At 36.5% G+C, this 18,918-nt stretch overlaps 1 protein-coding gene across 1 annotated transcript in view; it reads left to right on the forward strand.

Annotated features, from left to right (window-relative positions):
- Window positions 1-18,918, forward strand: part of SEMA3E (semaphorin 3E) — a 128,857-nt gene that overhangs the window by 104,231 nt on the left and 5,708 nt on the right. Inside the window, exons 8-15 of the mRNA XM_015629456.3 lie at window positions 255-369; window positions 708-777; window positions 2,116-2,260; window positions 5,111-5,333; window positions 7,931-8,022; window positions 9,188-9,229; window positions 12,424-12,590; window positions 18,200-18,267. Of these exons, the coding sequence (XP_015484942.1) occupies window positions 255-369; window positions 708-777; window positions 2,116-2,260; window positions 5,111-5,333; window positions 7,931-8,022; window positions 9,188-9,229; window positions 12,424-12,590; window positions 18,200-18,267 (922 nt within the window). The remainder of the gene's footprint in view (window positions 1-254; window positions 370-707; window positions 778-2,115; window positions 2,261-5,110; window positions 5,334-7,930; window positions 8,023-9,187; window positions 9,230-12,423; window positions 12,591-18,199; window positions 18,268-18,918) is intronic.

Below are 18,918 nucleotides of genomic sequence, written 5' to 3' on the forward strand. Positions count from 1 at the left end.
CTAAAACTACCCAGGAATGTGGTACAGAATTAAAAAATTCTTATGAAACCACAGATCTTAATGAGACCTGGACTTGATCAGTGCAATCCTACTTGAAAACTGACTCCAGAGAAATAATTCTAGTAATAGACATGTGGTTTGAAAATGGATGCTTTTGACATTAGAAGATACAATGAGCAGCTAATTCATCAGAGATGTTTGTGCTTCTAGACTTACTCATTCATATTACCACTGGCATTGGTTTCTTTCTACAGAATGACATGGGAGGCCAGAGAATGCTTGTCAATAAATGGACCACGTTCCTCAAAGCCAGACTAGTTTGTTCTGTGCCTGGGAGAAATGGAATTGATACACATTTTGATGAATTAGGTAAATATCCTAGACAGCAACAAACTTGAAACCATGGAAAAAACATATACCTTCATGATAACACATCTTACTGTTAAATACTGCACTTGTATTCATTATCAGGGAATGGTGGTTAATGTTGTTTCCAAAGTATATGAAGTTCTACACATATGGAGTTCACTTAAACCAATTACTCCTTCATATACTGCATTGTTTTTAAATATTGTTTTAAAATCTGCATAAAATTAAATGGAATAAATGAGTAAAATAGGATTATGCTTTTAAGAGTCAGTGTATTTTCTTTTGGCAGGCTGAGAAAAGTAAGTTTTTAACAATAACATTGCATTTAAATTTTACAGAGGATGTGTTTTTGCTGCAAACTCGTGATAACAAAAATCCAGTGATATTTGGTCTCTTCAACACGACAAGGTAAACAATAGAAGAAATAATAGGAGTCATAGAGGAATGTTTGAACAGTATATTAAAGAGATAGAAGCTGGATGATACATATCCCTTAGCAAATATATAGTAAACAGTTTAATCTCAGTTCTATTCACAGCAGGCTTACTTTTTAATGTAAAAAACTTCTCTATAGCACTCAGGGGCTTGAAGTCTCATTCTGTGATTCAGTATATCTGGATTACAAATTAATTAAGTGTTTCTCAGCTTGACAATTTCCTATGTCAAAGTATATGCACATCTGCATGTTTATAAGAACAGCGTCTCAGAGCCACCTGTTTTCCTTTAAGAGCTCCACTGTAATTCAAGGTTAAGTAGATAGCAGCTTTAATTCCTACTAACTTCTTAGTGAAGCTTAAAGCAACAACTGCAATGTTGCTGGTGGCCTCCTTTTCCTTTCCCACTGCAGCATAGCTCAGGTGCAAGCACACAGGACTCCCAGCCTGGAAATCTGACTGTTCATTTAGGATGTAACTGGTAGAAAAGAGCACCCACACTTTTGCCACTTTCTCTGGATTTATTTATTTTTAATAACAAAAGCAAGATCTGCTCTTCAAGAGTTGCAGACACCTGGCATTTCCTACTGAATCTCAATGCCAACAGAGAAAGTTGGACACCAAACTGAAATTTTTTTGGATCACCTTTTGCAGTCTTCAGAAATAATTTCCTTGTAGAGACCATTGATGCTTCTTTAAAAAAAAAACAAACCCTCAACAAAAGGCAACTAAAAATAATTGTTCTTCTGGAAAAAAATAAAATAAAATAAAATTGAAAAATAAAATTGAAAAATAAAATAGAAAATTTTATCAGGATTGTTCTACATAAGGTGATCTTTTCTAACTAATAATACCAACCAACATTCCCACTTAATACAAAAAGGACTCATTTTAGGATTATTTATTTTAGTCAGCATTAGTTGGTTCCCATCTTTCCAAGCAAACAACAGTAGGAAAAACATTAAATAATAAAAACTGTTTAAATCACTAATGAAAGGCACACAGGACCTGAGTTGAGTCAGTTTTGCTTTCTCTGTGTTTCTAAATAGGTAATTTAGAGTTGGTGTACACCAGCATCAAACTTTGGCATAACAACACAGAGCTTCCTTGGAGAAATGTTATGAATATAAACACATTGAAGACTTTTAAAGAACTTTGAATAAATTACTTAAAAACACATAGAAAAGAATTAGTAGTGTTTTCTCCCTGAATGCTGTTGAAATGTGACTTGTTTTTAATTACATAACGCCAGTATTATCTCGACAGAATGTGACATATTGCTGTAATAATGTCTTTAAATTTTACTTCATAGCAATATATTTAGAGGATATGCTGTATGTGTTTACCACATGGCAAGTGTCCGAGCAGCTTTCAATGGACCATATGCTCATAAGGAAGGACCTGAATACCACTGGGCTCTCTATGAAAGAAAAGTACCTTATCCTAGACCTGGTTCAGTAAGTACAGTCTATTTTCCACTGCTTTGTTGTTTTTAAATATAAATTAAATATAAATATAAATATAAAATATAAATTATTTTGGAAAGAAAAAGCAGACTGCTGCTAATGTACAGACCTTCATGACTTCAGAGTCCAGGATGTACTTCTTTGAGTATCTACATACTCCAGCTATTCCTGGAAAAGTGTGGAATGGCTCAGCAATAGGTTTAATCAAGCACTAGAGCCATACATTTTCCAAAAGAAAATAGTGGGATTAAGTATATAAGATTTTTGAAAATTCTGTTGGGATATGATTTTATCAACATTTTGTAAAGGTCCAAGGGTCCCAAAATTAGAACTGCAGGCAAAAGGGATAGAAAGAGGCAGATATAGAAGGTGGGTCAAATGCATTCACTTTCATTCAGAATCATTAAGTGCATTACCTGTGAAGGAACCTCTCTTCCTTTCTTTCTTTACCATGCTGAAACTGGGATATTTAGCAAGTGTTAAAGGAAGAAAAAAAAAAACAAACAAAGAAAAACATCCTTAGGATGGAAACATCCTTAGAAACAAGAGAATCCACTGTTTCAATGTCAGGTGGTTCCTGTTTCTTTTTTCCACCCCATTTTCCAAATGGATCAAATTTAAATACTTCTGTGATTTAGACCAATGAGCAGTTTAGAAATGAGACATATTTTAATAAAAGTAACTAATCAGAATAAATGCATTTGAAGATAAGGAGAAAATTCTCCATCATTCAAAGTCCTTTGCTGAAGATTAGCTCTTTCTCAAAGTAATGGTCTGGCACCCTCACAGTTCATTGATTTTCTTTCAGACATCACAGAGTGAGATTTTACTACCCTTCAATCAGGTTCCTGATCTTATCAACATTCTTGTTCCGTACCCTTTACAAAGAATATAAAAATATTAAAATAACAGTGTAAAAAAACAAACTCAGAAAAATCACTTGTACTTTTTGTTAATTTGCTCACAAATTTCCTTATAAACCTTTTTTGTTTGTTTGTTTGTTTGTTTTCCAATGGCTATTAACATTTAACATATTAACAAGGGCACAGTTTAGAGGTCTTTTCAATGTTTGTCCAGTAGCATGAAGAGAAAGTGTGTAGCAGGCTGTAGCCAAGCGTCAGGCTTCGCATTCCAAACAATGTGCAGCATGCTGGTAAAGTAAATCCCACTACATTTCCTATCACAGGAGTGACAGTGACAAGAGGCAAAAAATAACCTACTGATGGGCATCTCTGAGAGTCAGTAATCATTGATCTTAGGCATTGAACGAGTAAAGAATAAGTCCATGAGGAATGAGAGTAGAGCTTAAAGCTAAATAAACAGAAAGGCACTGTTAAGAGTCACACAGGTTCTGACAGATTCTGCAACCCTCTGCCATAATCTCTGCAGGTTTTTTTTGGTTCATTTAGGCTGTGTTGCTTCTGGAAGTGACATCAGCTACATCAAAAGCAGTGTTGAGAGACTTCAGAGACAGCTGCATCTACTGTTTCCTTTCTAGACTACTTGATTTTATTTAATTAAAATGAAAAGCCTGTGAATGGTTATTTTTATTAAATCTCTCCAGGACTAGAACTTTGCAAAGGAAAGCTGGCAATGCCTATTCACTTGATATGCTGTGCAGTGCATGGGAAGCACAGGCTTAGCCTGTCTTCATGCTCCAGCTCTGTCTCTTTATTGCAAACAGCTGGTAATTCCATCACTAGGCTGATTGGACAATAACTTTTAAGTCAACACTGAACAAATACATTCCTGTAGCTATACCCAAAAAGTGGAAACAAATATTGCCCTTGACAAGTGCAGGAGTTTGTTATTGTCAATTACAGGTGACCACAAGTTTAAAATTACTGTGTCCAGTAAACATAAGGAGTATTTTATTTCATTTTATTGATTGGAAAATCCAATTTAAATAGAGAAAGGCTGCTACTGTGGTTTTGCTTGAATGGTTTCTTAAAACCACACTGTCTTAGGAATATTTGAAGAAAGTAAATGGTTACTGAGATATTTCCAGCTTGATCATAAATGGTTTCAATTAGACATCATGAAGCAAATTGGAAATGTAAGATCTATGTTCAGTTGGGAAACACTCTCTCGTTCACAAAGCATCCTAAAATTAACTTCTCTCTTTAACACATTAAATTATCTCTAATTGCACATTTAACTGAAGGAGTAAGCCTCTTTTAATCAGTCATTGACATAAAGTTTATTTGCTTTGCAAACTGGTAGATTGATCAGTGCAAACATTGGTATTTGAATCTAAACTGTGATATAGAATACTGTCATCAAGAGCCAGGAATTAGAATCAAACATAATACTGTTAGAATGCCTAAAATCTAGAATTACTGTTGCTGATGGCATAAATTTTAAATGTGTTTAGTTTCTTATGGTAATGCATTTTGCAATCAAAAAAATAATAAGACTGGAGGTTGATTTCAAGCATTAGTGTTCTGCTGACTTTGCATGGCTGTTTCTCTACTGGGATAGAAAAGCCCTTTTTTCTTACTCTGTCCATGGCCATATTGATTACATCTTCAATATGAATTTGGGGAAGACATAAGCACTGTAGCTTTTGTCAGAATCTAAAAGTGTTCCTCTTTATTCTGTCTTAGTATCCCAAAGAGAGATGAACTCCTTCTTTCTACATGACAATGCCAAGGCACTGTTCAGCATTTCCTTTGTTCTTGTGATTAATAATCCACACATGCATAAAGTACAGAGTTCACTATCCTAATTCCCCCTATGGTCTTCTGTGCTTCATTTTCTGTAGACTTTATCCCTGAAAACATTTTTCTGACAATTTCTTGGTCAAACCTTGAGGATAATGTGCATTCTCTGTTTTTGCAGTGTGCCAGCAAGGTGAACGGTGGGATATACACTACCACCAAAGACTATCCTGATGAAGCTGTCCACTTTGCCAGGAGTCATCCACTGATGTATCAGCCCATCAGGCCTGTTCATAAGAAGCCAATACTAGTTAAAACAGATGGAAAGTACAATCTTAAACAAATAGCAGTGGACAGAGTGGAAGCTGAAGACGGGCAATATGATGTTCTGTTCATTGGCACAGGTAAATAAAACAAGAAAGAATTTTTACATTTACAATTTAGTAAGTGGTTTTGTTTTGCCTTTTTTTTTTCTCCATGATGAAGCAAATCAATACAACATTTCTTTTTAGCAACTTTTCTTTTCATGCCTCTTCTAGTCTTCACCTTACAGAGGATATTAGTCATTCTAGACATGTGCTTCACTGTGATGCTAACATTATATAGAAACATAATGGTAGGGAAACATTTAAAGACTAGCAAGAGAAACAAATATAGGATTCCATTTTAATTTATTTTCAAAAAAAAACATAAAGATAAAGGCTGCAGAACAACCAGCCTTTTTGTTTTGTACCTGAGCTGAGACTTGGAGACCTGAGAGAAATAAAGGTGATATGATTTCAAATATATTCCAAAAATATCATTTCAAGTTATTGGTTTTATTCCACAGTTTCTTTTTCCCAGTTTTGGAGACAAGAAGTCTGGCTGATACCATTAAAAAAACCTCCCAGATTCCAGATTTGGGTTACAACAGAGCTCAAGGAAGGAAGGAGGAAATGCCCAATTTAAAAAAACCAAAACTGTTAGAAGTTTCCTGCTAAGTTTTCTTGTCTTTCTTCTATGCCATTTTATTAAAATATAAAGAGATTGTTTAGCAATAATTTTTAAGCATCCTCCTAACAAACACAATAAAGGCAAAATATAACATATACCCACACTAAGTTTGAGAAAGCAGAGCAAAAATAAATACCTTAGTGGTATTTGAAAAATAGAAAAACTTAAAAAAAAAGAGGAAAGGCTGGAACTACATATGACTCAAGTCCCATCTAATCTGTCTGGAAAAAAAACAAGGATTCTTACATTCACATTTGATCAATTTAACAACAGGAGTGGTATTACAAATCATTTTGACCATTTTGTCTAGAAAAGCAGCTCCAGTGAATTATTTTTTTACTAATGAAATTCCTCTGATAAGTACATTTCAGTGTTGAGAACATTAAAAAAAGGCATGTTCACAGAATAGCAAAGTCCTATTCATATTAGTGCTGTTTTCTAAGGTTTTAAATGGCCTTGGTATGGTCTTGTTAATGGACTTAACTGAGGCCTGTAAAACATGGTATCATGTGTCACTTGTTTCTGTACAGCAGATTTTACAGTGGGTCCTACATCTTTCATATTTTCTCCTTGCATTTCTAATTGAGACCACGTCAAATATTCTTGTACACAAGTCTTTTGTTCAGCAAAGTTGAATGCAAAGTGGCTTAAGTGTGTGCTTTAGAGCTGTGCTGGTTTGGCCCCCAACAGCTGCCTAGTGTTCTCAAACTGTCTGATCTCAGGTGACATGAAATTACAGCAAAAGAATTTGGGTTTTAGAAAGTCTGAAATGAAACCTGCAATCACTGCTCTGGCAAAGCTCCCATCAGAAAACTCCCTGTTTCTTTGGGCAATATAATGTTAGGAAGGGTTGCTATATTTTTTTTAGTCCCAGTCCAACACCTGCTGTGTAACATAACTAAGCAGAATCTTACAGCTGAGCAAGTTTCCTTAGGGTAGCAGTGCAGGTTAGAAAGGTTCATCAAAGGCGAAGTCTGAACATCAGAGCTTTCACATATCTGTCAGCAGGATTTGAAGAGGGACTTATGAAAATCAGAGCTCAGAATACAAATTCTTTTCACTGTTCTACTACAAAATGGTTGCTTTTGATGACATATTCTCTTTGAAAAATGGTGTATGACCCCAATTTAATGGTTCCTCTTTTTGTTTCACCCTTTGATCTTTTGCTGAACATTTTCCCCAGTGCTGCCCTGCTTCCTATGTCCCCTGTAAATCAAAGCTGACTGAAAGTAACAGAAGAAAGGAAGTGATATTTGCCATTGTTGATGACAGATTTTCTGATTAAGAAGAGCAAGACTTTTCTATATATAGCCAGCAAGGCAAAACCAAAGTGGGGGAAGACCAGATGTTATTTGTGTTCCTGCAAGAGTTGCAGAGTCATAGATGCTGATAAATCTAAGTCCAATGTGCCTTAGTCTTTTTGAATGTGCATCTTATATTTTGATTCATCTCCCACTGACTAACACCTTCAGTTCAACAGCAGCACAGTGTTTCCTCAGAGAGGGTAAGAATCGTGCACAATGAACCCCTGAAGGTTTCTGTGCTTTTGCCTGAGGGAATGGAGCTGCTGTCAGCAATTAAGGATATTAGTAGTTTCCTATCTAGCGTAAACACTAGATCCTATAATTAAAGCTACTTTACACTTGCTTGCCTCAATACACTAGGCTTCCACATACTCTCATTTATTTTTCTGAAATACAGTTGCCCTCCATGATCCTTTTGCTGTTCACAATGCGTTATGACCCAATGTTTGAAAAATACAATTAATTTTGTATCTTACAAGTGTCTGAGTTGGCTCTTATTTTCCAGGGACAAAGAGATATATATTTAATTTTCTAAGAGTAAGAATCCTCCTAAATGACAGCACAATACAACTATTTTTTCATATTTTTAAATTTAATTCATTATCAATTTGAAGAAGTCATTTCAAGTATTTGAAGAGCATATAAATTTTTCAACCAATTATAACCTATGCTTTTGTTTTGTTTTGTTTTAAATTTGTGTCCAGATAATGGAATTGTGCTGAAAGTCATAACAATTTACAATCAAGAGACAGAATCAATGGAAGAAGTGATTCTTGAAGAGCTGCAAGTATTCAAGGTGAACTGTGCTGTATACAAAGTATATACACAAGTCTTGAATTTTCTGCAGAATTAAAATATCAAAAAAAAAACCCATTAGAATAGTCAAAAATGTAATACTTGTGTGCAAGAAATTTTCTAATTATCGAGAAATTTCATGACAAGAAACCTTCATTTTTAAATGAAGTTTATCTAATGTCCCAAGTACCAAAGCAGGTTGAAGAAAATCAAGACAACTGCCTTTCTGTTTATGTGCTTGGACATTGTAATGTGACTTTTAGTTAGAAAATTACTGCATTTTGTTTAATTTTCCCTCATATCCAATTAAGTAGTTAAAAAAGTATAACTGCACACATAAAAATGTGCCTACTACAATCTGGGAAACTTTAATGAGATCCAGACAGAAGAAGTCCACTCAGAAAGAGAGAATCAGTTAACCTCTCTACAGTGGGCAAGCATGGGTCCTAGTAAGGCAGAACTCCATTCTCCTAAAGAATAACCTATGACTAAAGCTCAGGACTTGACATGTGATAAAGCTAAAATAATGAAATTCTCTTAGTGAGTATTCTTATGTCATGTTAGTCAAATAAAGCAGGAGGCTAACCTGCTTCAAACCCCAGGGAAAATCTAGTATCAAGAGTTAGACATTTATATCTGGTACCTGAATTTAGGCAGTGTAACTATTGATTTGTTGCCTGGGAAGGAAATCACAGAATTTGCCCCTCTTGATAAAGCTAGTTTTCAAAAGAGCTATGAGGGGCTATGTATTGCTCCAAGAAATCTGAGTAGAGGGCAGAGAGGACAATGGTAAAAGAAGGAATTTCTGGTATTTTTGTCTTATCGTCAATGAATGTTTTGTTATAAAGAGCACTCCACTTATCACTCTCAAGCAGGACAAAAGACATTCAGTGGTGACAAGAGTTAATGTCATGTTTGACAGGGAAATTGTAGTGTTCCTGTAGCTCTGATAATCCTGAATTAAGTGTTAGCTGCTTGTTTCCAAATAAACTGTTTTAAAGCAATACTTCTGAAAGTCACAATTTCCTCACATCTGTCTCGAAGGAAGTCAAAATTATCTAGAAAAGCTGAATATAATAAGTAAATACCAATACTATTTTACCTGATTTATTTTCATAGCAAAAAGATATTCTTTTCTAAGCAAAAAAATATTTCCTATTTTTCAGATGCCAGTTCCCATTATTTCTATGGAAATCTCTTCAAAAAGAGTAAGTATTTTACAAGTTTGAAATATGAGAATTGTGACTGAAATGTAATGAAGCTGTAAACTGCACAGAGCTAGATGCACAGATAGACAGGCAGATGTACATCATCTATAATGAGATCCGGTTGTATACGTGTAATTGTTCTGTATAAAAAACTTACAGTTATATGCTCTGTTTCTTTATAATGTATTTATGTTTTTCAATTCTAGTGTTAAACGTCCTTAGTTCACAATACCGTGCATATCAAAGCAAGTAAAAACCAATCTGTTTCATAAATTACTGTTGTATTAATCACAGTAGGGATTAGCTTGGTGGATATGGCAATTCACAGAAAAGTTCTTTGTTGATAAATGCAGACAGACTTCAGCCCCATGGGGATATCATGCAAAAAGAGCTTTGCTGGTTCTCCCACATACTCAGTTGCCCTGTAGGACTGTTTGGATCTGTGTTCTTTTTGAGTTTCTGACAGTTTCTGCTGATATGAACACCCAATTTATTTCTCTTGTGGGCAGATTCTCATCCATATCATATCATCGTATCATCTCAGCATGGAGCCATTATAAACATCCAAGGATAGTTATATCTTAAACATGTCCAACCATGAAGTTAGATATCCGGTGCAGTGTCGGTGCAGATAAACACGGTGAAACGCGAGTAACGAAGAACCAAAACTGCGTTATTAGGAGGGGTGACTGTGCCCCAAAGGCTTAGTTGAGTCTTGGTTTCTAATCAACTTGCATTTGTCCTGTAGGTAATGCACAAAGTCCAAGTCCTGTGATGGTAATTCAGAGGAGGATTTGGGTCTAAGTATTGTGAATTATTTCCTGCCTCAGTCTTCTCCCACAGACTGTGAAAGCAGCTCTGGAAACTAGATTGTCTAGCACTGCACCTAAGTGATTATTGGGAGAAAACTCAGTGTCTTTTCAGATGTTTGACTTATGTTTCACTCTCAATGAATTGTCATAGTTAAAGGGTTGTGTTGGCAGAGTAAAAAGGAGATGCCAGAAAATTTGAAGTAGCATTCTTCCATTATATCCATCTCCCAAGAAGTGTGCTAACTCTACTAATTTAAGGCATATCTGGAAAATCTGGAGACAGCTGTAAAAAAGCCACCAGAGCAACCCAGTAGTTGAAGAAAAAAACTTCTCATGAGAAATGAGAGTAGCTTTAGTTTTTCGAGACATCAAGGAGAAGACTGAGACAGGAGAGGAGAGTCATATATATACTTTTCTGTGTGAAGTGACTTCTTACTTTGTGTTTGAAGATTTTTAAAAATTGATGGCAAAGCAATATCAGATTAAGAAACCAAGATCAGCTTTTGAATGTACTTATTCTTGAAACAGGATACAATTTTCTGACACTGAGAACAATTGGAAATTGTTGGAATGTTGGAAAAATATTGGAATATGTCTTAGGGACACAGTTGGCACCAAGTAATTTTGTCTTTAAAGTCATCGGGAATATAACTTAGTTGAGCATACATGAAAAAATTTTGTATCTCGAGCACTTTCACTGATCTCTTTTGAACTTGGAATTACTGACCCTGTGGAGACTCCTTGCTACTTACATTTCCATATCCTTATAACACTGACCAGTCTTCACCAAGTCATGGTGATACAATAAAATATCACATTTCAGGTCTGAGCTTGTTATCTGCAGAGACTGGGAAGGAATGTTCTTTGATGTTCAATTGACTAGATATCAGATGCTTCTTTTTCCTCCTCTGATTTACCAAGACTTAAAGCTTTGCCCCTGCTAAAAGATAAAAGAGAAAATCTCATCTTGTATGTCTCATTGAAAGTGTTGTTAGTGTCTTCTGGGACAATCACATGCAGCACTTGTAGACAAAGAACTCCCCTCAAACAAGTATCCTAAGTTTTCTCTTCATTCCAGTTGGCAGACTGAGTTCCTGCTACTATCATCTGGTTTATCTCACCAGAAAAATTCTTCAAGCATTGCTGTTGCCAGCCTCTCCTAGTTTATCCCCTTAGCATCACTGAAAGTTAAATTTTTATGCTCCAAAGAGATATAGGGAGATATAATAAGGAGCAAGAACAGACTATCTGGATTAAAATTTATATATTGTGATAGACTATGTGAGGTGTCAATATTTCCCAGCTTTGAGTAATTTTAAAATACCAGATTTTGACAGCTTGGTTGAAGAGTAGGAATTATGGACTAAGTTTGGCCATTAGGATGAGCACAACCAAAGAATACTTTTTCTGATTGGCAAAACTGTGGAAGTGAGCTGTGCCTAAGTAATTTCTATTGCAGTGCACAATGCATATTTCTGTGTTCATAAAATTTACATTCATCAGCAACAAGACTTTTTTCTAAAATTCCTTTCAATTCAAGCTATTTTCCTAATCTATTGTGCTAGAATCTGAAGAATTAAATTGATTATCTGCCATTTCATTTGAAAAAGACATCTATGTGGAATCAAAAGATTCAAACACCCAGTGCTAATGCTGAAAAAAAACCCACCTGAACCCTGCAAATAAATATTAAAAAGTAGATAGTGACGAGTAATGTGTAAGGAAAGACTGCACAGCAACAGGAAAACAATTAAATATCTATCTATCTATCTATCTATCTATCTATCTATCTATCTATTTATCTATCTATCTATCTATCTATCTATCTATCTATATATTTTTCTATCTCCTGTGCACTGAGGGATTATACAAATCATAACACTACTGTGCATGTAAATATGTGACCATATTATAGCCATATCAAGACTTAAATTTATATGAAAACTCCCATTTTAAAACTGAGTTTGCCTATAACCCTTGCATATTTGAAATTCTTTGTTTAAAGTCTTTCATGTCAAGTTGGGGTTTTTTTGCAGATCACTTAGGTGATAGACAAGTGTAAAGAGGGAGGCATTGGAAAATATCTTGATGAAGAAAAAGAAATGTAACCCCTTGCTTATCCAAACACAAAGCTGAAACTTCAGAAGCGAGGAAATGCCAAAATAAACTTGTTCATTTTACCTTTCTGTTTCTCTGTCCTCAGTAGGAAAGTTTAATCTGTAATCAGATATTTTCCTGCAGAGTAACTCTGCCTCCCTCAGGTCACAGGCTGGAGACACAACCGGCAAGCAACGATTAATCGAACAATTTCAATTGTTGGATTCTTGGGAAGAGATGTTTTAGTGGACATTGTGGCAATCCTGTCTGGTGTATTTTTTGCAGCAACAGCTCTACGTGGGATCCGAGTCAGTCATAGCTCAAGTGAAGTTCCACCAGTGCGACATGTACGGCACAGCCTGCGCCGACTGCTGCCTGGCCCGGGATCCCTACTGCGCCTGGGACGGGATCTCCTGCTCCCGGTACTACCCCACAGGAGTGCAGGCAAAGAGGTGGGACCTGCTTCTGATACACTTCTTGCAAAATAACTACATCAACAGTTTCTACAGCCACACAGAGCACTTCTCATCACCCCTCAGACGTAACCAGACAGGGAGGAGGCAGCTGCTAATTCCTCAGCATAGCCTTAGAGTATGGCAAGGAACCAAACTCGCATGGTGGCATAAACTGCACTACCAGGAATATTTATATGACTAGATCTAAGTCACTTCATAATTATTTGCGTCGCCCTGTAAACCCTAATTTCCTTAAACATGTTTTCAAGTCTTTGCAACGTCAGAGACCTAGTTTGGTAGTATTACATAGCAAGTATATCACACTGCAATAATATACAACAGAATTTATAAAAAAAAAGCAAAGAAGAATCTTTTTTAATAGCCATATACTTTCACCAGCCAAAATAAAACCAGAGTTTCTGAGAAAGCTAAGGTTTGGTTTAGATTTTCTGCAGTGGGTTGAAAGGCAAGTTACCCCAGAGACAAGCTCTAAGCACAAACCTGATTTGGTGCTTTAATTCTTCCTTGTGGAGACTCTTTCTCTGTATCACCCTTCTATCACCTTTCACTCTTTCATTCAGTCATTTCCCAGGGACCCGTTGTCCTCCCTTCCCTCTCAAACATAGATTCTGCAATTCAGATCTACGCAGATCAAGTATCTAGAACTTGCATATTTTAATCCAGATCTTTTCACAAAAATTAGTCAGCTTTGCCACCTAGACAGAGCAAATTCTTATCTGAATCAGCAAAATTTTGGTGTTGCATAATTCAAATAATTATTGTGGGTTTTTTTTTTTTTTTGTAATTACCCGTTTTAAAAATATATGCTTGTTTATATTAGACCCACAAGGACTATAGGAGTACATTTAATAAATTCCAGAGAGAGTACTGAAAACTGGTGGAGATGGTTAAGTCCAAAACAAGTCATAATATCTCAAATGTATTGCTGTTTCTTAAGGAAAATCAGGAATATGGGGCTTTGTATTCATTTATTTTTCATCTGGCGTATTATATCTTTCCATGAACCTGGATGCACTCAAATGCAGGCTGACTATTGTCAGGCATACCAGACATTTCCACAAATTTTGTAAAAGATAACTAATACAGTCATGTTACATTTAGTAACAACGCTTTTTGGGTAAGGCACATTTAAAAGTACAAACGGGAAACACAGTCTGTGACTCAGCATAATTAAGAATCTCTTGGATTTACTGCACAAAGGCATAGGTTAAACCAAGGCAGAAACCTACACAGCTTTTGCAAGCAGGACTGCATAGGTTTCTCATGCCTTTTGTGAACAGACTGGAAGGGAAGAGGTGAGCTCTGGCAGACTGCTCATGGTGAGATGAGCATGGTAAATTTTCAGGCCCCGGATTCAGAAAGATGAGCAGCTATATAATGGGCCAGGGAGATTAATGTCCTACAGTATAAGTAGAAATTTGATTATCATAATGATAAAGCATATGGGTTACTCATCTAACAATGTAAAAGTCATTTGGGAAGGAAGCAGGGGTTGGTAAAAATTTTCCAGCAGCCTTCTAGCTTGCTAGCAGTATCACCATTTATGTTGTGCAGGCTACTTTTTGTCAAAGATGAGAGAAACTCACTGAGGCCTGGACTCTGTTGTACATATTTCTCTCCTAAGACAATTTCCAGAGCAGCAGCTTTTAAGTTCCCTGAAAGCCCATTTATCCAGGGTGGAGTGATAGGACAGCACCCCAGGCACCTTCCTGTGCCTTACCTCCCCAACATTCACCAGCTCAGCCTCTCTAAGAAGAAAATACTGCTGCTATCTTGCTCCTTCTCTTAAGATAAGCTCTGTAGCAGTGGAGAAGGGATTTGCACTCAATTGAATGTTCTTGAAGTCTGCAAAACTTGTTTTCCATATCAGAGTTTGGGGGACAGACAGCAAGACTAACAGTGTTGAGAGGCAGGAATGGCATTTGCTTTGTTCACTTTAGGTCACAGCTGAAGCTCAGAGCATTTCAAATTTAAGGCCTTACACTAACTGTGTGGTACATGGAGAGGCAGGGAGAGGGACTAGGGACATGTGTATAGAAGTTGGTTTAGGTTGCTTCCTGTCAGGTATCATGTGAGGAGTACTACAGGAAAAGGCAGGTCCTGGCAGACAGCGTGGAGTTTTCTGATACCAGGTGGCACTGAGTAGCTGATAACCCTGACATGGCTTAATTTGACTCCACACAGAATTAATGCCACACCCCAGGACATCCATGTCTTAGTCTGGCCTTGTCTCAGGGCTCCAGATTTCTGCTCAAGCTGTACATGGTAATACAAATAATGTGAGTGCAAGGGACATTGGAGAGCACTTGTTTCTCCTCTTCCTGGTGTCTGTCCTTCATTGGAGTCATGGAGTTGTGCCTTATATTGCAATATGCTTGAGCTGACCCTAATACCACCTGTCTCTGGCCAAATGTGGCCTTCATGATGTGCATTTAGGTGGGCTTTTGATTTGTAAGAGCTTGGATAAGTGCTGCTCAGAGCTCTTTTTAATTCCAGTCCTACTGGTGAAGAGTTGAATTGGGGCAGGGATGTACAATGTGTCCTCCACACTTTGATCCAAATGCTGTCTGCTTTAGATCCTGATGCCTCCAAGGTACAACAAGTGCTTAGAGAATCATTAAGTAGTAATCTGTAAACTAAGGCATGTAACAGATTTAGAGAGAACTGAAGCATAAATACAAAAACACTATGCTTGGCATCTGGTACTAATTTTTAAATTGTGAAAGTCTGTAATTCCTTGTGAATATATATCTTGGACAACTAATTAAATGTAATTAAATTAATTAAGGAAAAATTATAAAAACTGAGTCCAAAATCACATATCTTGATGCTGGCAGCACAGCACACCACAATTTTGTGATAATTACAGGTGTATGGCTCCTGAACACTGCAAATACCTCATATGGCAGAGAGAATTTCTATTGCATTCAAATTTCATGAAGTGCACTTGAGAAAGCAGAGGTGCAGGACTTAAATGCTTTAGTTCACTATTAGCTCTGCAATCTGATTCAGGCAGGTTCAATTTTTAGCTAAACAAGCTCTAAATTCTACAAGTGAGATTCTTTGCTGTTCCAGCTCACCATCCAGACTGAAAAAGTTCTGAAGTAATTTAAAAATGCCTTTGAATTTGGTAGGCATAGTGTGATTCTTTAGCTAATTTTTAGAAGCTGACAGTCTCTCCCCTGCCTCCTCTCCCTCTCTGGCTTTTTTCTCTATCACCCACTCCACCAGTAAGCACACAGCCTACTGATAAACCTATGTAAACCACAGTGGTGCCTTTTCTTCCCAAGACTTTTTGATTTTGCCTCAAAAATTCCTGGGAAATAATAAATAAAAATGAAAATTATGTTAATGGTAATGATGATGATGACTGTATTGTTTTATTGCAGATCATTTTTACTAGTTTCCTGAAAGCACAGAGTTGAGGGCTGAAATCTAAATTAATGAAGTTATAGATTGCAAAAGATACTTCCCTACATTCAGTACATTTGTTAATCATTGAAAATTGTTCCATAATGTAATTTATCTCAGGGATTGTCTGATACTCTATTATTCACATAATTCTGAGTAAAATAATTTCTGAGAACAAATAAAATAATACCAGGCTTATGTCGGTATTTGTGAAATGAGTTTATCTCCCAGCATCTTCCTCTCTTTCAGCACCTGTCTCCATTTTTTTCTTCTATTGGAGAAAATAGCAAGTGAAGCACTGATAATTGTGTCTTCCCCAGTCTTCACAGTTGCAACAGTAAAATTCCATCAAACAAACATTTCTTTTTCTTTAATGATTCTGACAACTGGAGAAATAACCTTGTCTTACAGAACTAGGATTTTTTTAGCTTTACAATGATCTTAAGGAACTGCTGAGTAAATAGAACATGCCTGCTACCTGTCCTGTTCCTGCTAGATAGGGCTGTTGGACCTGACAGCAGCAGAATGGTCTTGTTTGTCTTGTTTAAAGGCTAATGCATATCCTATAGTGTTTATGTATATTTGTGCAGGAGAATGTCTCTTCTGAGTAATCGACATACACAGACTTGCACAAAGCTGGTGACAGCATTTATCAACACTGACACTACACATTGCAATGACAACACCCAGGGCAGAATAAGGCCCAGCTGCTAGCTCAGAATTTCTTTTTCTTTAATAGGATGCAAGTACTAGCATTTCTCCCTAAAAGCCCAATGCACTCTCCACGGAAATTCCACACGCCCCTGAAAGAACAATGGAAAACCAATGGTTCTCTGAATATCAGTGGAGGTTAAAGCTGTGACCTTGGCCCACCAAGAACACTGGATTAGGAGTTCATGTGGGTGACAGAACTCAGAAAATAATCACTGTCTACAGCCAAATTAAAAATTAAATGAGTAACATCCATGAAAAAAAACCCTTGAGATGGTATAAATCTAAATAGTTTCTGTAAATTCTATTTGTGGCAAATTGAAATTTTGTCTTTTGGGTTCACATAGAACTGGAGAATAACCTTATTTCACTAGTAAATGCAAAGAACAACAGAACTCTTTGGCTTTGTTTGTTTCTAATAGAATTTATAATGTACACATACCTACTGTGTAAGATTTGATGCACGGCACGTTTCTGCTGTTAATCTGTTATGTATGGCATTGGCAATACTGTGTAGAATTACTCTTTATGCAAATATAGAAGAGGAATCCTTAGAAAAACTAAATCTGAGGTTGTTGGACATACAAACATAGCAAGATACAGCATTCCAGTAGACTCTTTTACTTCCCAAGTAAACAATCCTAATTTTATTTATCAAGAAAGTCAAAGAAAAACAATGCTATACAAAAGCACAATTCTTCTGGGAATGCACCATATAATCATGGTTTTAATGGGTTTTTTTTCTGTAAATGCAATAAAAATCTCAAACCTTAAAAGTCAGAATGATTTTTCTTTCAAAAGTACTTGTATTATTTCCAGGTCAAAACCAGGGCTCACAGGTTCTGACCACAATTCTGCCACCAGTTCACTTTCTAGGCGTGGGCATTCATGAATGTGTCTGTTTCCCTGTTGAGAAAAATGAGCTCAGTAACTGTCTGCTACAAAGGTGAAATAAAATAAAGTATTTCCTCCACACCTTGAGATTCTCAAGTGAAAAAAAACATAAAACAACAACCACCAAAAAAAACCAACCATGAGACTGAAGGAGAAAAGAAGTACCATTCACATACACAGGAAAGTGTTCTAAAGTAAAAAAGGAAAATTTCCTTCCTTTGTGGAGAGAGAGAGAGAACCCAAAGACAGGTTAAAGGTCCCTATGTCTGAATGTTACCTGTTGGTTCAAAGGATCTTGTTTAAGTATTTATAACATCAGTATAGTTATATATAAAATGGACACAAAATTCTCTTCTCCACACGTGTGTTTCTTTTTTCAGACACAACTCCCAGTAGGCTGAGTAGAGACAAAATACTGATTTATAAATGAGTACTTCTCACAACAATGGTAAATTGTTAGCAATCAAGGTTTAACTCCTTAAGTGTTTAATGAATGCTAGTTTAGCATAAACCAAACAACATGGAAGGTAAACATGTTCTCTCAAATAATCCCACTTTTTCCCCTCCAGACGTTTCCGCAGACAAGATGTTCGGCACGGAAATGCAGCGCAGCAGTGCTTTGGCCAGCAGTTCATTGGTAATCTATTCACACATGTACAAATTGCTTGTAAAGGTCTGGAACAGCCAGCACAGAGTTTGCCAAGAGCATGAGCCAGCCCATGATCTCACCTGCTGGCTTTCACTGCCATGTTCCTATAATGTTGTAAGAGCCATGGGGCTGAGCCCTGCCATCCAGGTCTAACAGTGACTGTCTCACTGGCAGGTCAGGTGCATCCCAAAATGTTCACGTGGTCCTGCACCACTGACATTCAGACTAAAGATGTGGAGAATGCATCCCAATGGCTTCCAACAGAAAAAAAAAGCAGAAATGACTCAGGGATAAGAAACTGCATCCTGAAATGTGTATGAAGTAGTCCGGACACTTAGAATTAAGCACTAACATAAGTAGTGACATGACAGAAAAAAATTGTGTATTTATAATCAAGTTTTCTCTTATAAAAAAAGAGAGAGTATTGTGACTAATGTTGTTATCCAAACCTTGGAAAGTGAGGATTTCAAACATGGGTATTGGGAACAGCAAAACAGAAGAAAAACAGTTGCCTGGACATCCTCAGTACTTTGTAGGATAATATACAATACATTTATAGAAGAAAAAAGTAAAAGATTCTTCTAGAATAATATCCAGAGAAACACTCTATTAAATATTATATTATATTATATTATATTA

The sequence above is a fragment of the Parus major genome, chromosome 1A, assembly GCF_001522545.3.
Source record: "Parus major isolate Abel chromosome 1A, Parus_major1.1, whole genome shotgun sequence".
In the NCBI taxonomy this organism is placed as follows: Eukaryota; Metazoa; Chordata; class Aves; order Passeriformes; family Paridae; genus Parus; species Parus major.